Genomic DNA, 18,085 nt, shown 5'->3' with positions numbered 1-18,085 from the left:
TCTGTCTGTCTGTCTGTCTGTCTGTCTGTCTGTCTGTCTGTATTGTATCAGAGTTTGGTGGCCAATGCTAACTTTTTTAACTGTTTTACTACCACTACAGAATCACATTTTTTACTTTAACCTGTCCCCCACTTGAGTTAGCATTACTTTGATAGTAGCCATTATTCAGTATTTGCCACTTCTCTTTAATAAACTTCTTTTTGTTTGTGCTTCAGGGCTGTTTCGTGAAAATGGAGGTTTGGCACAGTCTGGCCCACCCGGCCCACCGGGTCCACCTGGGCCTCCAGGACGTCCAGGTAGATAACACATTTTATATTTAGTAGAAGTTTCCAGCACATCTTCACATTGTTCTAAGGCGCACAGAGGAGAGGATAAAGTCTAAAGAGCCCAAAGCCCCAGGAATACTTACTGTAGTCTAGACTAGTCAATCAATACAGTTGTTCTATAACATTATAGACATAATAACAGGTAACATCTTTAAAAGTTGTGTGGGATTTGTTTGACACAATGAAAAATACCTACTGAGTCATTTGAAAATGTTTTTTATTAGGAGATTCCAGACAAGGACCTCCAGGACCACCTGGGCCCCCAGGCCAGCCAGGCAAGTTCCTGTCTCAGCGCTGTTGTCACTGCGTGTGAATCTGATCCATTCTTCATGTAAAAACTCTTATTTTGTTCTTTCTAGGTTATGGAAGACCAGGACCTAAAGGAGACAAAGGGGACTCCAGCTTTGTATCCAGCGCTGGTGGTATGATCCACAGTCATAATTCTGTTATATCTAGATTTGGGTTTTACATGTAATTAGTAGTAACAGAGCAATGCCACTGACTTCAGCGCTGTTCTTCTTACAGCAGCCTTGTATCCAGGACCACCAGGACCTCCTGGGCCTCCCGGGGCTAAAGGATCAACAGGTGATTAGTCTTTGTGAAGTGGTCTGATCTCTGCCTCTCTATTAGCTCTTTAACATACAATTTTTTATCTTTGTTTTAGGTCTTCAAGGGCCCAGGGGATACCAAGGTATGATTTTTATCTTTAATTTTTGTCTATATTTTGGCTTTTTTTAAAATCATGCATCCATTTATACCAAGCCTCTCTGCTTATATGCTTATATAACTTATATAACTCTTAAATAATTGACATTTGTGTCTCAGGTGAACCCGGTCAGCCTGGTGTGCCCGGCACCCCGGGAACACCAGGAACCAACGAGAGAGGTCAGGACTTCTAAATAATCACATTACAATTAAATGAAGCCATGTTTACACATGAACTTCAGAGGGGGCAATTGCACAAGCTGACACAACACAACGTCTGAATTAGAGAGCTGGCACATTAAAAAATACAGTATGCTGTATCATGTTACTTCAGATGTTTATGTATCAATTCTGACTTACAGTGTCAACATATGGTGGAGGACGTGGGCTCCCAGGACCACCGGGTCCACCAGGGCCTCCAGGGCCTCAAGGACTCAAAGGTAAAGCTAACAGCACTCTTAAATCAGTGGATGAGATGCGTTATATTAGCTGTATGAACTGTGAGTTTGTCACGCAACAACAATACATTTGTTGTTTATCTTCCAGGGGACACTGGAGCTCCTGGGATTCCAGGCGCTTCAAGAGGTAGATAAAATCATGAACCGTGTCCTCATTTCTGTTTACAATTATAGACAAAGTCACAAGTGTCTTCTTCTTAAAAACAGAAATAGTTCACAGTGGCTTCAAAGTCCACTTGTACTCCACAGGATTTTAACTGTCAGGTTTTTTTTCTTCCCCAGGCTCAATCTCAGTCATGTCAGGTCCTCCTGGTCCTCCAGGTCCTGCTGGCCCTCCAGGCTTGCCGGGCTCCTTTGCTTCTTCTACTGAGATGCGGCAGTACATCAGTGACTATTTAAGTAAGAGTCTTTCTAAAGGGAGATCACTTTCAGAGGGCAGAACATGGTATTGACTTGTTCCATTTCAGGTAGAGCCAGGCAATCTGCCATTCCTGGACCTCCAGGTCCACCTGGACCACCAGGACCCCCTGGAACCTACTCAGGCTCTATAGATGACATCTCTCTTCGTGTCATTGCATACCTACGACGTAAGCATTTTTTAATTATGTGAGAGAGATGAATACTTATTTCAGAGACACAGTCAGTAAACTAGAACCACCTCTAAATGTTTTGTGTAATTTCAGGTTCAGACTCAGGGTTCAGCTTGGGTGTTCAGGGTCCTCCAGGACCACCTGGTCCTCCTGGACCTGCCTCTGGATCCCTGACAGTCAGCGGTCTCATAGCTATGCTTCAGAGTGAGTACAATATATATTTTAGCTGTATCATACCCAGCTTGCATTCAGTGCAGCACCTCTACAGTCTCTTCATCATCATCATCTATCATGCATCATTTTTTGTTTTTTAAGCTTGGATGCACCAAGCTAAACTGTGTCTTTGCTCTGATCTGTCCAGGAGATGACGTGAGGAGATATTTGACAGGACCACCAGGGCCACAAGGGCCACCAGGACCACCAGGGACATCAGTAGGACTTTCAGGCAGTTATAGAGTAGAGGAGATAGCTACATATGTCTTCAATTTCATGAACGGTTAGCAAAGATTCTTACCTAAAAACACTAAACATGGATACAGCAACTGGGCTTAAACTAATGGGTTTTATGTTATTTATAGAGAGAGGGATTGCAAGAGGTCCACCTGGGCCACGTGGTCCTCCTGGGGTTGCAGGGCCTCCTGGTCCAGCAGGGTCTGGCTTCACTACCGCTACTATTGACTATTCTGCACTAATAAAGAGTAAGAGCATTTAATTAGTGTCTGTCTCTTTTTATTAACAGACACCAACATGTTTTATCTGGATAACCAAAATAACCTGCATACAGAATGATCTGGATTCAAAGTTTCTATAAAGTTACTCACTCATCTTCTTCCTCATATCTTCAACTTTTTTTAGATTCAGATTTCCGTTCATGGATCGCATCTGCTGTGCAACAAGGCCCTCCTGGTCCTCCGGGTGTTCCAGGGCTACCCGGCCCTACTGGCCCTCAGGGCCCGCCAGGAGTCTCCACTGCTACTGTGTATGGGGCAGGAGGTCGTGGCTACAGCTTGGAAGAAATCCAGCGTTACTTGCAGGGTATGTCTAACAGAGAGAGTGACAATAGTCTTGTGTTTACGAAGCGACGTCTAACCATGAAAAATCACTTGGATACTAACTGTTTAAGGGTCGACGAAATAATTTTACACCAGTGGAAATAATTTTAAAAGTATCAGAAATGTTATCCATCTACGAATTAAATTTCCATTAGTACTCAAAGAAATGTTATTTGTGAACAAAAATTAGAAGTTTTAGCTCCTGTCTCTTTAAGACCATTTTCGCCCGATTGGTTGCCCCTCACCAGGCTTCCGCAAACAGAATTCAGTGCTCCACCGCTTTATCTGAGGCCAAGATAAAGCCAGAGTAATGTCATCTTGGCACAGTAGTAGAAAGAAATAATTTAAAACCAAGTTCAAGGTTCAAGGTTCTTTATAAGTATTTGGCTCACCACAGTTTATTTTATGTATGCTGACCATATTATTTAGAACATCCAAATTCTATAATACATTCATATTATATATTACTGAAAAATTAGGACAGGTTTAGAGATGCAAATGAAGAAGAAGAAGAAGCGGTCTTTTGTGGGATGGGACATGAAGTTCTGGCTTATTATGAAATACATATCAATCATATCTTTTAATCTTGAGTTTAATACAAGATTAATTTTTAATTTGTAAAATTTAATTTGGACGGTTTTTGCTTTTTTCTATTCATCTTCTTATTTAAACATGCAGTTAGTGGGGATAGGTTAATTGGTCAATCTGTGAGTGAATGTGAGTGCGAATGGTTGTCTGTGTCTCTGTGTGTTAGCCCTGCGACAGACTGGCGACCTGTCCAGGGTGTACCCCGCCTCTCGCCCTGTGACAGCTGGATAGGCTCCAGCGCCCCATGCGACCCTGGAAAGGATAAGCGGAAGTGAATGGATGGATGGATGGATCTTCTTATTTAATCCAAAATCAGTTTGTGCCAGCTTTGTTCATCTTGGTCTCTGTTCTCTGCCAGGTTCTGGGTTTAGAGGTCTTCCTGGCCCTCCTGGTCCTCCAGGTCCACAGGGTCCACCAGGCACTTACGCTGGATCAGTTTCTTACAGTGGGAACTTCCCCAGGGAGAGCATCCGCACTGAAATTCAGCAGTATCTAACCAGTAAGCTTTGGACATCCCACACAGATACAAATATGAAAAAACATTCCCAGCAGCACAGATGAGAGCAGATATCACATTTTCTCTCTCCAGGTGACAGTGTTCGCCGTACCATCACGGGACCTCCAGGGCCTCCCGGTCCAAGGGGTCTGAAAGGAGAGCGTGGAGAGCCAGGCTACCTCCAGACCTACGCACAGAGCCAGACCTACGCTCAGGGTGACTCTCACAACAACCCACAGATCAGACAGATTGATGTCAGCAAGCTTGCTGAGACACTGGACTACTCTAATGTCGCCATAAAAGTTACAGACTACATCAAGAGTAAGTAGATTACCAGTTACTCTACCAGTTTTTGTACCTTTGTGGCAGATGTGCTGTTAGAATTACAGTTCCTATATTGCTGGGAATTCTACATGCTAGACCTGACGTTCAATGTTTCTTAAGGCCTGTTTTTTAGCCAGTATGGTTTTTTGCATTTTTTGGCAAAAAAAATGGCACCATAACAATTATATTATGATATTAGCAATAGTGGATTGGTTAATGCATTCATCTAACAAGTGTAAGATTCCTGGTTCAAGTCAGAGAGGAGACAAAAAACCCTCACAGGGTTGCATCAGGAAGGGTATTATCACAACTCTGAATTCAGATTCAGTTAGAAGAATTTGAATTAAGTCTCTGTCTCCAAATTAAGCACAACAGTGCTGCATCCATTATGAGCAGCCTCTTCTGTGAATGCTCTATGCTTGGCAAACCATTGAAAAATGGTAGCGTGTTGCATGTTAATAACAGATACACAGAGCCTGATCCCAGTACGGGGACCTTGAGGATTTGAGTACTTCTCACTTAGGCCGATGAAAGACATGCAAATTAACTTATATGACTACAGTGCCTTCTTTTTTTCAAATAACTTTTCTGCAGGTCATGGCCTGCTGCAAGGGTATTCAGGTGGGGCTTCTTTGACCACAAATGTTCGAGCTATTCAAGGCCCGCCAGGCCCGCCTGGCCCTCCTGGACCACCTGGTCACAGTCGTGTTTTTGCAGCTTACGGCAATATCACAGCTGATCTCATGGACTTCTTCAGAGGTAAATATATTTATGATTTTCCACCCACTTGAACTGTCTCAACTTCTGAAGTGTTGCTAGACAGTGCAGTTTTACCTCTAACAATGTTTTCTGTCCTTTCACAGTCTATGGCACCATTCCCGGCCCTTCAGGAAGCCCTGGGCCAAAAGGGGAAAGAGGGTACCCAGGACCCAAAGGAGACAAAGGTACACAAAACAGATTTTATTCAGTGCGTACAGGTAGAGTAACATTTTAGTGCAGAAACAACAAGAGTGTTTTGTATGGTTACAGGTGATCCTGGACCTCCAGGTTTACCTGGAATACCAGGGACATATACTGTCCAAATTCCACACAGAGTGCAGAAGAGGGAAGCAGGTAAGCTATTATGATGTCAAACTACAGGAAAAACAACCAATTACATGCAATACTGTGCAAAAGTCTTGAATCAACGCTCATTTCTTGACATTTTGCTTCTAAGGAGCCAGACTTTCTTGTATTTTTTGTTGAGGAACAGTTCTCTAGGATTTCTGTAGGTTTTTCAAAGGTTTTCTTTCAGCATTGGCTGCTTTTTCACTTCTTTTCAGTTCACTCATTGTTCCTGACCATTTTTAGAGGAATATTTATTTTATGTGACAAGCCACTTAACACTGACCTATGAATCAGTCAGGCATAAAAAATTATCAACTGTCATGTTTACACATAGCAGACAACTTATATTTTTAGGCTCTTAGTTATCAGCAGTTAGTTTTTAAACCAACAAGGTGATTCCCAAATAGATCTTAGCCAAAAATACAGACTATCTCAGCCTGGTGTGCAGTGTGACCTTTACAAAATTTGAGGAAACTGGATAAGTGGCAGGTCTAAAAACTATGTACAGAAGATGAACAGTATCTGAAAGTGAATCTGAAGGGAAACTTTGTGCCACACGACACAAGAACGGGACTGAAAATCAGTGGCGACTGGTCTTATTATCAATATGTGCAGGGGAGTTTAGGTGACAGGTACAACAGTGTGTCTATAAGCTATCTAGAAAACACAATGGTTTTGAGGCTATGGAATACCATCTGGACAGTTTTCATCATGACAATGATCCTAAACACACAGTCACTGCAGTAAAACCTGAATAGAAATAGATCCATGATTCATTGTGTTCAGTTTTATTCTATCTCCTCTGAGTCTAGACCTCAACATTATTTGAGCGTAGTGGGATCATCCTGACAGACAGGAACAAAAGGAAGCCAGCGTCCAAAGGTCTTTGAATGTCCTTCGGGAACCCTGGAGAACTATTCCTGAAGACTAAAAGAAAAAACAAGAAAGCTTTCCCTAGTGTTTAGGCTGTGTTAAAGAGTAAAGGTTGTCGTACTAAATATTGACTTCCAAACATGTTAGAATTTTCCAAATGCTTTTTTTTTTTTTACTATATTTCCATGTTTGCACATATTTTCAATTTTCCTAGCAAAATATAAAGAAATGAGGGGTGCCGGTTTTGCACAGTACCGTACATATGAACCAGTACATTCCTACACACTCTTTTTCATCCCCTGCAGGCAATAAACTTGTTGGTCGTCGTCAGAAGCATCGCCGTCAGGCTGGCAGCGGTTAAAGGGCTAACATACTACTGGATCCTAACAGATTTCATTTCATTTTCACTCAGTTTTTTTTAGGTCTTTAACTGTACCAATTTAAGTAGCTAAAATGCTTTTCACTGTTTCCAACTGTAGAAAAGTCAGTTTGAGAAAATAAAAGCAGCCAGAAAAATGCATCAGTGTCTTTAAAACAGCTTCAGTATACATTAAGGGTTTTTCAGGCATATACTTCATTTTGTTTTAATCATGTGGGTGTATAATGTTTACTCTGTTTAATTAGAAGCTTGCAATCAGACTTTTTCCTGGGGCAGCTTTGTTTACAAGAATATATTTTTAAGCAACAAGTAGCAGTCGCTGATATTTTTTGCATCTTTTTCCACACTGAGTGCCTGGTGTACCTTTTTTTTTTTTTTTTTTAAATTGTTGTCATTTGAGGAATATATTGTATTGAGGGCTATATAAGTGTATCCATAAGCATTCGTTGCATACAAATTACAACAGCTTACTCTTTAAATGCATACATATATTACTATGTAAACCTGACAGTCTCAGACAGAGGGAGGGTTACAGTTAATGTTGCTGCAGGCACAACTGATAATTGTGGGTTAGAGACACATTGTTGGCGTGGTTGAAAGAGTGACTTGGATGATCACTAAGAAGTGGATTGGATTGTATATTTTTTGTGTGAAAGGGCACTGAATTTGATATATTTTTCTTTATACCTTTAAGTGTTGCAGAGATTAAGTTATAAAATGTTCCCAGATTATGTTTTTACATGATTTATACCTATTGACATTTTGTCAATATAAAAAAAGAAGGAAAAACAATAGAAAAATAAACCTATTTTTGGACTTGTGAGTTTTGATATTTGTACTACTAAATTTGTCTAAAAATAAAATTAACTCAAGTTGCCGAATAAACAGTCAATATTTTATTTACAAGAAAAAAAATGTCCATATATAAAGACACATTAAATACATTTCATCTGACATAAAAAATGCATATACTAAAGAATATTCATTGTGATAGAATGAAACATTAAAATGCTGTAACATAACAAAATAAAAAAATATTTGAAATCTATTGGTCGAATGGTGTAATTCACATGACAGCCTCCAGAAACTCCAATAAAAATCCAGCATTTATGACAAAAATCAAATCAATGTTTATATATAAGCATACAGAAATTATAACATGCATCGATGCTATACGGTGGCAAATGAAACTACAGTAATTTCTTGTTGTGAACCATCAATACTTTATCGTAAAACGCAGCAGAGGGCATCTCCTCACACACTGAAACTCGTACAGTTAAAGGACTGCTCTCAACAAGTGCAAAAGTTCACCATGAAGAGCGATTACAGCATACCAGGAATACAGGCTTCGATTAGGCATGGCTGTAAAATACTAAGGGCATATTTGAAAAAAAGGAAAAGAAAAAAAAAAGAAGAAGCTAAAAGTAATTTTAATAAAAGGAAAACAATATGTTGAAACAATTCAGCTTGGAGTTTGATTAGGCTTTGGTGAGGCAAAATTTTCTACTGCATATTTTTTTTTCTTTAGCTCATGTGGCAATACAGTGCAAATCAAAAGCTTTACATTCCTTCGGTAATTATTCTTTACAAGACGTCATTAGTTTGTGAGATTGCTGCTCAAAGTCAAAGGGAGAACTGATTTAGTTAACGTCAAAAAAAACCAAAAAACAACCCAAAAAAACCCCCAACCCAACAGGCCACCTCTGTGTTTTGCTGACCGGCACTGAAATCAAATTATGTGCTAAATCAACAGATATATTTTTTGTTCATTCATCTCTTAAGATGGTGAAATGCTTCTGGCAAGCACAGTATTTATTTAAACCTCATATCTAGGTACACACCTACAACACAGTACATTATTTTTCATCTGAACTCACAGCCTCCCGATCCCAACATTTTAACTCCCGTTAGACATCAGACACTGTGCACAGAAGACTACACAGACATAACAAAGTCTTACATCTATACATGGTTGTCTTTTGACTCCGTCGCCCTTCAGCAAGGTCTACTACTACATGCAGCCAAACTAAATCTCAGAGCAGTCTTTGATAACCAGCTTGTGTGAATCGATTACACTGATCTCATGACATCTTGTGATTATGAGCAGAATTGATAACCAGTTTTTTTAAGTGCAAAACATTCAGGTGGGAATTTATTTACTGCAAGCTGCAGAAAATGCAGGGAAGGGCCTAAACGCAGAGAAAAAAAGAACACGAGGCACTGGAGATTATTCATATTGTAGCAGAGCTGAGCTTAACGATAATAATCTGAAAAGCATGACTGATCTCAGCTACCAACCGCAGACTTTTAAAAATCTGAACATGCTCAAAACAAGTGCATATCATTCATTTAGAGTCTTCCCAGCAAGCTGAGGAAACCCAATTAAGTAATGGAACGGTGTGTAGGCACGTCATGCTTGCGAATGGTGGAACTTAAGTAGTGAAACGTGTTCACGTTTTTCAGTTAGCGGTCAGAGAAATGACGCCTCGGCTCGTCCTTCAAACTCCACTCCTTTTTAAACTCTGGAGGAGTCGAGTTTGAGAGCAGAGTTTGACAGCAGTCTGCTTTGCAGCACGGACGAACATTAGGCTACAAGCCAGAGTTATTCAGGTTTGGGATGGGATAAAATTTGGATACTCGACTCTGAGTGGTTGGATTAAGGCATTCAGATTCACCACTCATCTTGAAGAAGACCTCCTGCTCCTGGAGCTTCCGTGTGAACTCCTCCTCTAACGCCTGCAGGGGGCAGCACATACAAATAGAGTCAACCAGTTTGAAGATAATATGAAAAATTCTGTTGAGACAGCCTGCACAGGTGGATCCTGCACTTGGCGTCACTAGAAAGAAAATGGAAGAAATAAAGTCACAAACATGGATAACGAGCATACCTTCTTCCTTGGTCTTAGCTTCTCTCTCCACTCCTTGATCTCTTGGCTGTGTTCCTCATCCAGCTCCTTCAGCTTTTGGGTCTCATGTTCAATCAGAAGGTGGCATTTCTCATTCTGAAAGAAAATGTGTGTTAACACGGTGCTGTCATGATTAATGAATCCTGTATACGTCCCTACACTGCGACATATCTTGCTTTTTATTCCTTTAAAAATAGATGCTGTCTGACATCTTTAATTTGTCCTCTACTTATTTTCTGATAATCTTCATAAGTCACTGTTCATTTATGAATCTGTTGCAGTCACTTTCAGTCAGCAGAGAAAAAACTTAAAGGATTAAAGATTAAAAACTTAAAATGCACATTAAATATGCAGTATTAAATAAATGATAAAAAAAACCTTATAAATTAATAATCATGTTAAACTAGAATTACTGCACTGCAGTTTTACTTCATAGCAAACAGGCTGCAGATTCCATTCGAGTTCAGACTCATAACAAATGTAGTTAAGACTGAAAGTATTTAGTAGATTAGAATCAATCTGCTATAGCAGAAAGATTAGTATCTACCTGCTCTAGAGTTATGGTGCTGAATTAAGTGTTTTTGCAGTGCATTTGCAGTTTCAAAGTGAAACTGACCTTTAACCTTTTGGATAAAAATGAATTAGATTCAACTTTTTTTTTTCCAGAATGACATTTTTGTCATAATTAGTATATTAATTATTTAACTGTTGCCAGAAAGCATTTAATTCAGCTCTGTGATCAGAATAAGATCAATAGTAAGAGTGTGAAGTGACCGGCAACACCTAATAGAAATCGATAGCGCCGGCCTCTAGAAACTCTTTCTACAGGCTGCACATAAACATTTGCAACATGAGCATGGATTAACTGAAGCAATAAAAACAGAGGATAGATATACGAGGAAGCCATAAATATTAATGGCATTTAGTGAGAATATTTCAAACAATAGTACCAAGTACAATTATGATTGCATGTTTTAAATAGCCTCTGCTACAAATGTAGCCTTGTTAATGTTTACTTTTCATTAGCATTAAAAGAAATATGTAGAAAAACTACTGAATCCTGTTGAATTTGAATGTCACAAATGATTATTTTTTTAACTGTATATATTCTTGACAGGAAGTCTTTCACCCTATCACAGCTGGAATAAGCTTCCTGTGACCTAAAGGTAGATGAGTTGTTAAGAAGATGGATGGATGGATGACGTGGTTATGTGTGTTTTGCTCAATACTCTGGAGCTCCATAGAAATGTAGTTTAAAACATATACGATAAACATAAAAAGATAGAGTGTGAATGTGAGCGCGTTGAGCCCCACCTGCAGCTGCTGCAGCTCCCTGATGTTTGAGTCACACTGTAGCTGCAAATCTCTCATCTGGTTCTCATGTTTCTGGTGTTGGTGCATTCTCTCGCCCTTTTGTCTCTTTTCTTCCTGCAAAGCAAACTGGACCATGGAGACAAAAACACAACAGACAGATGTGAGCATGATTTGCGGTTTTCACACAAGGCATAGGAACTGCTAAAAATGATGCATTTTTTTTCTCTATGCCTTTGGTCATAGTGTCTATTTCAAATAAACTGACCGTGACTACAAAACAACACAAGCATGTTGCGTATTAACATTCAGAATGTCAGCGAATAAACTATTTGCACAAACTAAAATTTAAGATTTCCTCCAAGATCGTTCACTGAGCTTTCATCCACAAAACTAAACTGAAAGTGCAACTTGAGAATGATGGCGTCAGTATGGATTGTGAAATGGTGAGTTGGAAAGTTTCTGGTCTGAGATCCAAACAGGCTGGAATAATAAAGGGTACTGTGTTTGTATTGGTCAGCGCCCAGGTGTGAGTCTAAGCCAGTGTGAAACATTACTGCTGAGAGAAAGAGGAGGAAAAAACCCCCCAACAAAAACTGATGTCCAGTCACTTCTTTTAAAAATGGTCAAACATCACTAGCCCGAGCTCGCAGCGCCTCTACCTGTTTTATCCGCTCTCTCTCCTGCTCTGCGGTGATGGATGCTGTGGCGGTGATGCGGAGACTCTTCTTGAACATAGCCATGCGGGTCTTGGCCTCGCTCCGTTGGATCTTGGGCAGACGCACCCTCTCTTGAGTCTGTTTGTTCTTCAGCTCCTCTATCAGACGCTGGTTGTAGCCCTGCATTTGCTCCATCTCCTATAAAACACACGAATGCCCACAGTTTTGTTTTAGTGGGGTTATTTAAATTTTACAGTTACATTTACAGTTCCACTCTGTGCTTGTACCTTTTCATGCCTTTTTAACAGCTGGTGTCTCTGCATGAAGTACTGGTCTTTCAGCTGCTGCTTCAGCAGTTGGTGCTTTTCCTGCAGATGGCGCTCCTCCAGCTCCCACATGGCTGCCTCTCGAGCTACAAAACACATGTGAGCACAAACAAGGCTAAAAAAAAAAACATGTGCATGCATGTTTGCTGGTTACCAACAGGGGTCTGAAAACCAAACAAAAAGGCAAAATTGGATAGGCAGCAGCACATCCCCTTAAACACAGTGTCTCAGTCGTCTGGATGTCACAGTCCGAATTTACACACTTGGCAAGCAAAGGAGGCATCGCTGACATCAACTTCCTCTACACGCTGACTCAAAAATAAAAGTACATCTCAGGCTGTGGTTTCTTTCATGTCTGTGTCTGGCATGAAAATGAGGTTTGAGACACTTGAATCTTGCACAGGATACGTGAGGTAAGTTGTTTGCCTTTTTGTCATGTTTAAAACAGCAGCAGTCTTAAGACAGAGTGGCACAAAATGTGGTATCTCTGACTATGTTCTCAGTGTTCGTGTGAATATAACACTGCAGCGTAATTCGAATCAGTGATCACCAGATTTACAACACAATTACAAGTCAACTGGTAAACACGAGGACCCTGTAAACCTAAAATACCCTGTGATCATTTGTGTAGCTCAATAATCTAATTCCTATGGCATACATTACACAATTACCCTTAAAAAAGATTAACTCCAAAACAGAGCAGTAACAGAGTCGAGTCTTCTACCTCTCATAAACTGCTGTTTGTGGTTAAGGCAGTCTCTCTCAATCGTGGCAATCTCCACTTTATGCTGCTGGATGATTTTCTTTAGAGCTCCATCCAAGTCTTGCTGCTGCTTCTGTAGGAACTCTTGCTCCTGAGGAGAGAAGAGCAGTGAGAAACTGCCTGGGGAAGACATGGAGATCACTCAGAGACAGCAAAAAGTAGAGAGGGGAAGCACAGCAGTGTCACAGTTAGACTGCATCTTAATGATCGAATCTGCCTGAAGCAAAATAATGTAATCTAGCCATTCACTTCAAAATTCAGTACAACACAGAGCACTAAGATGTCACATCATCAACTGGACTCAGCAAAAGAGACACTCAGAGTTCATGGATGGCAACGATCCACAATGGAAGTGAAGAAAGAGAGAAAAGTTAACAGTTTAGTAGAGATACTGTGGCAAAGTTTTATGTAAGACAACATCTACAGTGACATTCACATCGTCCAGAGACCAGCCTACATTATGCATGACTAATTGCATAAGAAGCCAAATTTTTTATTTATTTTATTTAACTTTATCTAGCTAGTGTTAACTGTAAGTTGTATTGCGATTATAAAACTATTATTAGGTAAAACTGATCATATAACTCACTTGATTATAAGAAAACTAAGGTAACGCTGTTATTATACAGTTGAATCCAAATTAAGATGGTTCAAGTTTGATCTCATAATCCACTTATACACAATGAGTGACTCATCTGCCCTGAAAGGCAGGCTGTCTATATTGGCTGACAAAGACAAACATGGATCCAGACAGAATTCATCAAGAGCTGCCACACAGCGGTGCAACCCAGATTTAATCTAGTCTTAAGCAAACGGTGTAATACAAGATAAATACCATATAAAATACACAGACTTGATGTATAACATTTGTGAACTGGTGGAGGAAAAATACTGAGCAAGAGAGGAAGAAAGAACCACTGCACAAACACAGTGATGACAACACTCAAAAAGGAAAAAAAAAAAATCCCAACGTTGCCCATGCTTACATGTGTTGAACCATCAAACTATCCTGTCATGTAACTTCACACACATCTAAGTATGGGCCAGAGATGGAGAGATACGGGGCGGGATGGGGGGGCACTTACATCCTGCATCTGAGCGTTGAAGAGTGCGCATGAGGACAACTGAAAAGACTGTATCATAACCTGGGCCACTGCCTGTGGAGGAGAGCACACAGCGCACTTGCCCTGATCAGGGACAGACAGCACACAGCAGCCTGAGGATCTCTCACGTCAACACTCACTCAGCACTCACACAGATCCTTCCTACATTAAAAATGGGTTTTCCACTTTGGGATTGTTGGTGAGTTTAAGGCTCGTGGCGAGGTCTGGATGAATGTTAGGAAGTCAATCAATTAGTTGTCAAAACTCTTTGTCTTGCCATGCTTCAAAGCGGCTCAGAATTTTAGCATTTTTGTTAAATCCAGCTGGTAAAAAAAGGCGTTTTTTTTCTTTTCATTGTTCTTGCTTTCCGTATTTTTTAAACCAAATTAATTTAGGTTTTCCTTTTCAAGGAAAGGAGGCCTTTTTTTTTTTTTTTTCGGCTTGGGGGCGGAAAACCAAGTTTTGAAAAGGTCTTTCAGTAACGATCTTTACTGTGGAGACAAAAGCTATGTCTGCAGTCGCTCCTTTGTTAAGAGAGCCTGAATGGTGCCTGAGGTAGCTGGTAAATTGAGATCTGACACTTCTGAATCATCATCACCACCACAGACTGTATGATCACCACTGACAAGTGTAGCATTACATAATTAAATTCCACATATGTAGTGTCAGGAACAAAGATGAAGAATTGCATTGTGGGATGTTTTGTTCTTGATGGATGGGTGTGGGATGTGCAGTATTGAGTAGCAGACTACATGTTATGGTTATTACATTTTGGACACTTTTGAAAGGAGAAAACCTTACAGTGCATCTAATAATGATTATTTTTTGTTTTGAGCAGTCATCAGTTAAAATAAATGATTTTTCCATATCAGTGAAGATGGAGATAAACAAGCATTCAGATTTGAAGCAAATCTAAAACATTAAATTTGTGTTTCTTTTGTTTTGTCGATTCATTTTCTGAGGAAAAATAAAAAATATTCAGAACCCGATTAGATTTTTAACACTGACATGTGTTCAGTGGCCGCACCACAAATTTTACTTCCATAAAGATTCTAATATTCATTTTTTGGTGACAGCTGGAAATCTCAAAGTTCAATTATATTTTTCATTACTGAGGAAAACAGTAAAAGGTGGATGTTGCTTCCTTTGAGGCAATTTCATTTTTTGTTCCTCCTACCTTTATTTAATAAAAGGCTGAATATTGTAAAAATCTTTTTAATATAGTCCAATAAAACACTTCCACTGCTATGTGTGACAAAGTAGGAAAATTAAATCTTTATCATAGGATAGAAATCATGAAAGCAAAAAATGTGTCAGAAACCTTGTATGTAACTTCACTGGTGACTGTATGTTATAATTTATTTCTCCTGAACAAATCTTCACACATATGTGTAACATAAAGGAAATTGCTATTTTTTTAAAGCTTCTACCTGAAGCACAAATTTGGTTTTGCCAAAATTCAGTGAGAGCTAACCATTTAACTGTAGCGTGTACATGGTAGTATTAAAATCTTAGAAAATTTTTTTTATAAAGAAGGAGAATATATTCAAAAGTCAATACAGCTCAGTAGGTAGTAGATAGATAGCAGATAGGGAGCAATTACATACACAGATAATACTCCAGACACAGAAGGTGATGCTTTACCTCTGCAGTGTTGAGGAGTGTGAGGTCCTCCTTTAAGCGTTTCATGAGCTCTTTTTTCTTGTGTTTGGGTGAATGTCCAACTTCCTGTATGGCCTAAAGTGTGTATGTGCAGAATCGGTTTGATCTCTATAGTTAGAAAATCTAACAAAGCTGGCCAACAACAGTAAGAGTCATGCACTGCCCAGTCTGAGAGGAGAGATACTGGATCCAGCCACCAACTGATTTGAAGTCAACATGCTTAATTTCCACCTCCTGCATTTAACGTTTCTTTGAACTGTCGACTTGACCCCCATGAGTTAGAGTCATGTTAAAAGAAAGAATTTGACTTGTGCACGGCAGAAGATGTTAGCCTCAAAAACAGCTCGCCCTACATTACTTTGCATTCGATTAAGTCTCGCAGCCATGAACATGATGATTCGTGGGGGGAAAAAAAGAAAAAGATAAAAATAGAATAACTGAGTTGGAATTGTTTTGTAATTACAAATTTGATTTAACAGTGTAATAAAGCAGGTTCAACATGGTTTTCTTCCAATTTGCAATTTATAGAGGACTTATAATTTTGTTAATAATGACTCTGTTGATTATTTATCCATCTTGACCTTAAGATTTCCAAAAGAATACTGCAGCACTATTGAAGACAATTCCATGTCAGTTAGTCAGACCAAAGGCATTTATTATTTGACCCAAATAAGCCCAACACCACTTGGAAAAACCTTTCAAATCTGGCCATCCCATGACCAAAGCAACCTCACACACTCATACAAGAAACATGGTTAGTTAAATACACAGTAACAGTACATTTCAATAAAGATTACAACATGACAAAATGCAAAAAACACATCTTATCCATAGCCTAATTCTTGGATTTTTACATCTAAACACCAAGAAAGCAAATGCAAGCCAACCTATAAAACAGCATTAAGTACAATGGCAATAACAAGTAAGTAGCCTAAGCATCAAACTGGGAGGAGCATGGCAACCACCAAGGCATCATCGTACACAACAGATGGCAATAAGCACTACTGCCCTTAAGAACATAAAAAGGCACACCCAGAGAAGCATTTAAAGGCTACTAAAGAGCACAGAAAGAGCCAGGAAAGACTTATAAAGACCAAGCATGAGAACATCTGCACCATCAAGCAAAAGCTTAAGACATCAACGTGTCAAGATACTATCCTGACTTTTTGTAAACAGTTTTCTAAAAATAACAAACACACCCCAGGAGCAAAGTATTTCTTAAGCTGCAACCAGAAGCCTCTGGGCAGATGAATAATGGATACAACAACATGAATGAGCAGCATCTAGGAGAAGGATAGCACAGCCTGTCTGGGTAACATTTGCACACATACAGCAGGGCGCACCACTCCCATAGGATTAGTATGAGACAGCCAGGTTAGCCACCGGCTAAGTTGTAAACACATGCACCATTAAATGGCTTGTGCAGTACACATCACATGCAGCTGCTCTGGATCACAAGCTCCCAAATTTAAGTACTACTCAGCCCACTTCCACCGAGAAACACACATGCAGGGTCATACCTCTTTCTTGCGGTTCTTCAGCATGTTTTGGAACTTTGAGAGCTCCTTGTCTTGATCTGCTTTGATCCGTTTGGCTTCGTCTCGGAGCCGGCTGGTGTGATCCTGTTCCAGTCGCTCAATGGTCTGTTTCTGCTTCTTCTCAAGATTCTCCACTTCTTGGTCGTATTGACGCTTTTTAGCCTGCAGAATTGATACGCACTAGGGTCACCCTGACTATTCCAAAACAATATTTATTTATATTAGATTTTACATAATCTCTTTGTTTTTTTTGTACGTTTTTTCCATTTTGCTTTTAATGCAAATTAAAGTTTCCAATATTGTGAAAATTAAGCAGTTAAGGAAAATCTGGCAGCACATTTGATGTAAACACTTGCATTAAATTTAGCCCAGATTTGACATTAAGGTGCTTGTATTTCAAGGAGCTAGCCAAATGCCAAAAAAAGAAGAAAGAAAAAAAGCCCATCACTCTAGTGCAGTACAACCAGAGTGACTCACAGTAGTTTCCTGTTCAAAACGCCTGTAGATCTGCTCTCGCTGCTGCTGCAGCTTGTCGCTCAGCTCCTGCTGGGCCCTTTGCTCCTCTTTCTGGAGGAGGCGAAGCTCTCTCAACTCCTGCCGCCTGCAGTGAACATATCAATATAAGGGCATGATATTTACTTATTAAAAAAAATCTAATACTTTTTTCACAAAAACATGGATGGAATTTTATGGTTGCACATCAGTGACTTTTAAAATATATATATATCTAAATGTTTATTTCAACTTTAGTGACTCATTTATACTCTATGGCTTTTCGTGCTTTGATGAATCTTTTTAAAATGTTTGATTCACATTTGTGTCATATATTACTAACAGGAGGGTCGTGCAGTAGTCAGACAGCACTTGTACACACAGTAACAGCAACATGCCTCATGTCTTTACAAGGCAACATGAGAAA

The 18,085-nt window shown here is 39.6% G+C and overlaps 2 protein-coding genes across 6 annotated transcripts in view; one reads left to right on the top strand and one right to left on the bottom strand.

Annotated features, from left to right (window-relative positions):
* Window positions 1-7,779, top strand: part of col17a1b (collagen, type XVII, alpha 1b) — a 23,829-nt gene extending 16,050 nt beyond the window's left edge. For all 5 annotated transcript variants that reach the window (XM_005727469.2, XM_013909416.1, XM_005727470.2 and 2 more), the window contains 20 exons: window positions 216-296; window positions 551-601; window positions 686-748; window positions 852-911; window positions 991-1,017; window positions 1,152-1,211; window positions 1,394-1,471; window positions 1,578-1,616; window positions 1,772-1,888; window positions 1,957-2,076; window positions 2,173-2,283; window positions 2,441-2,575; window positions 2,658-2,777; window positions 2,935-3,114; window positions 4,078-4,218; window positions 4,309-4,536; window positions 5,134-5,298; window positions 5,403-5,483; window positions 5,569-5,652; window positions 6,825-7,779. In XM_005727469.2, coding sequence (XP_005727526.1) covers window positions 216-296; window positions 551-601; window positions 686-748; window positions 852-911; window positions 991-1,017; window positions 1,152-1,211; window positions 1,394-1,471; window positions 1,578-1,616; window positions 1,772-1,888; window positions 1,957-2,076; window positions 2,173-2,283; window positions 2,441-2,575; window positions 2,658-2,777; window positions 2,935-3,114; window positions 4,078-4,218; window positions 4,309-4,536; window positions 5,134-5,298; window positions 5,403-5,483; window positions 5,569-5,652; window positions 6,825-6,880 — 1,997 coding nt within the window. In that variant the 3' untranslated portion in view covers window positions 6,881-7,779. The remainder of the gene's footprint in view (window positions 1-215; window positions 297-550; window positions 602-685; window positions 749-851; window positions 912-990; window positions 1,018-1,151; window positions 1,212-1,393; window positions 1,472-1,577; window positions 1,617-1,771; window positions 1,889-1,956; window positions 2,077-2,172; window positions 2,284-2,440; window positions 2,576-2,657; window positions 2,778-2,934; window positions 3,115-4,077; window positions 4,219-4,308; window positions 4,537-5,133; window positions 5,299-5,402; window positions 5,484-5,568; window positions 5,653-6,824) is intronic.
* Window positions 7,780-7,820: 41 nt separating this feature from the next.
* slka (STE20-like kinase a) overlaps window positions 7,821-18,085 on the bottom strand; it is a 21,495-nt gene continuing 11,230 nt past the window's right edge. The window contains exons 11-19 of the mRNA XM_013909396.1: window positions 17,644-17,767; window positions 17,149-17,328; window positions 13,949-14,020; window positions 12,825-12,954; window positions 12,062-12,186; window positions 11,778-11,972; window positions 11,119-11,244; window positions 9,787-9,900; window positions 7,821-9,634 (exon numbers count right to left, since the gene is read on the bottom strand). Coding sequence (XP_013764850.1) covers window positions 9,488-9,634; window positions 9,787-9,900; window positions 11,119-11,244; window positions 11,778-11,972; window positions 12,062-12,186; window positions 12,825-12,954; window positions 13,949-14,020; window positions 17,149-17,328; window positions 17,644-17,767 — 1,213 coding nt within the window. The 3' untranslated portion in view covers window positions 7,821-9,487. The remainder of the gene's footprint in view (window positions 9,635-9,786; window positions 9,901-11,118; window positions 11,245-11,777; window positions 11,973-12,061; window positions 12,187-12,824; window positions 12,955-13,948; window positions 14,021-17,148; window positions 17,329-17,643; window positions 17,768-18,085) is intronic.

This window comes from Pundamilia nyererei, unplaced genomic scaffold (assembly GCF_000239375.1).
Source record: "Pundamilia nyererei isolate P.nyererei 1_Seehausen unplaced genomic scaffold, PunNye1.0 scaffold00024, whole genome shotgun sequence".
NCBI classification, from domain to species: Eukaryota; Metazoa; Chordata; class Actinopteri; order Cichliformes; family Cichlidae; genus Pundamilia; species Pundamilia nyererei.
Note: the sequence above shows the minus strand (reverse complement) of the source record. Positions and strands in the feature narration are given on the sequence as shown.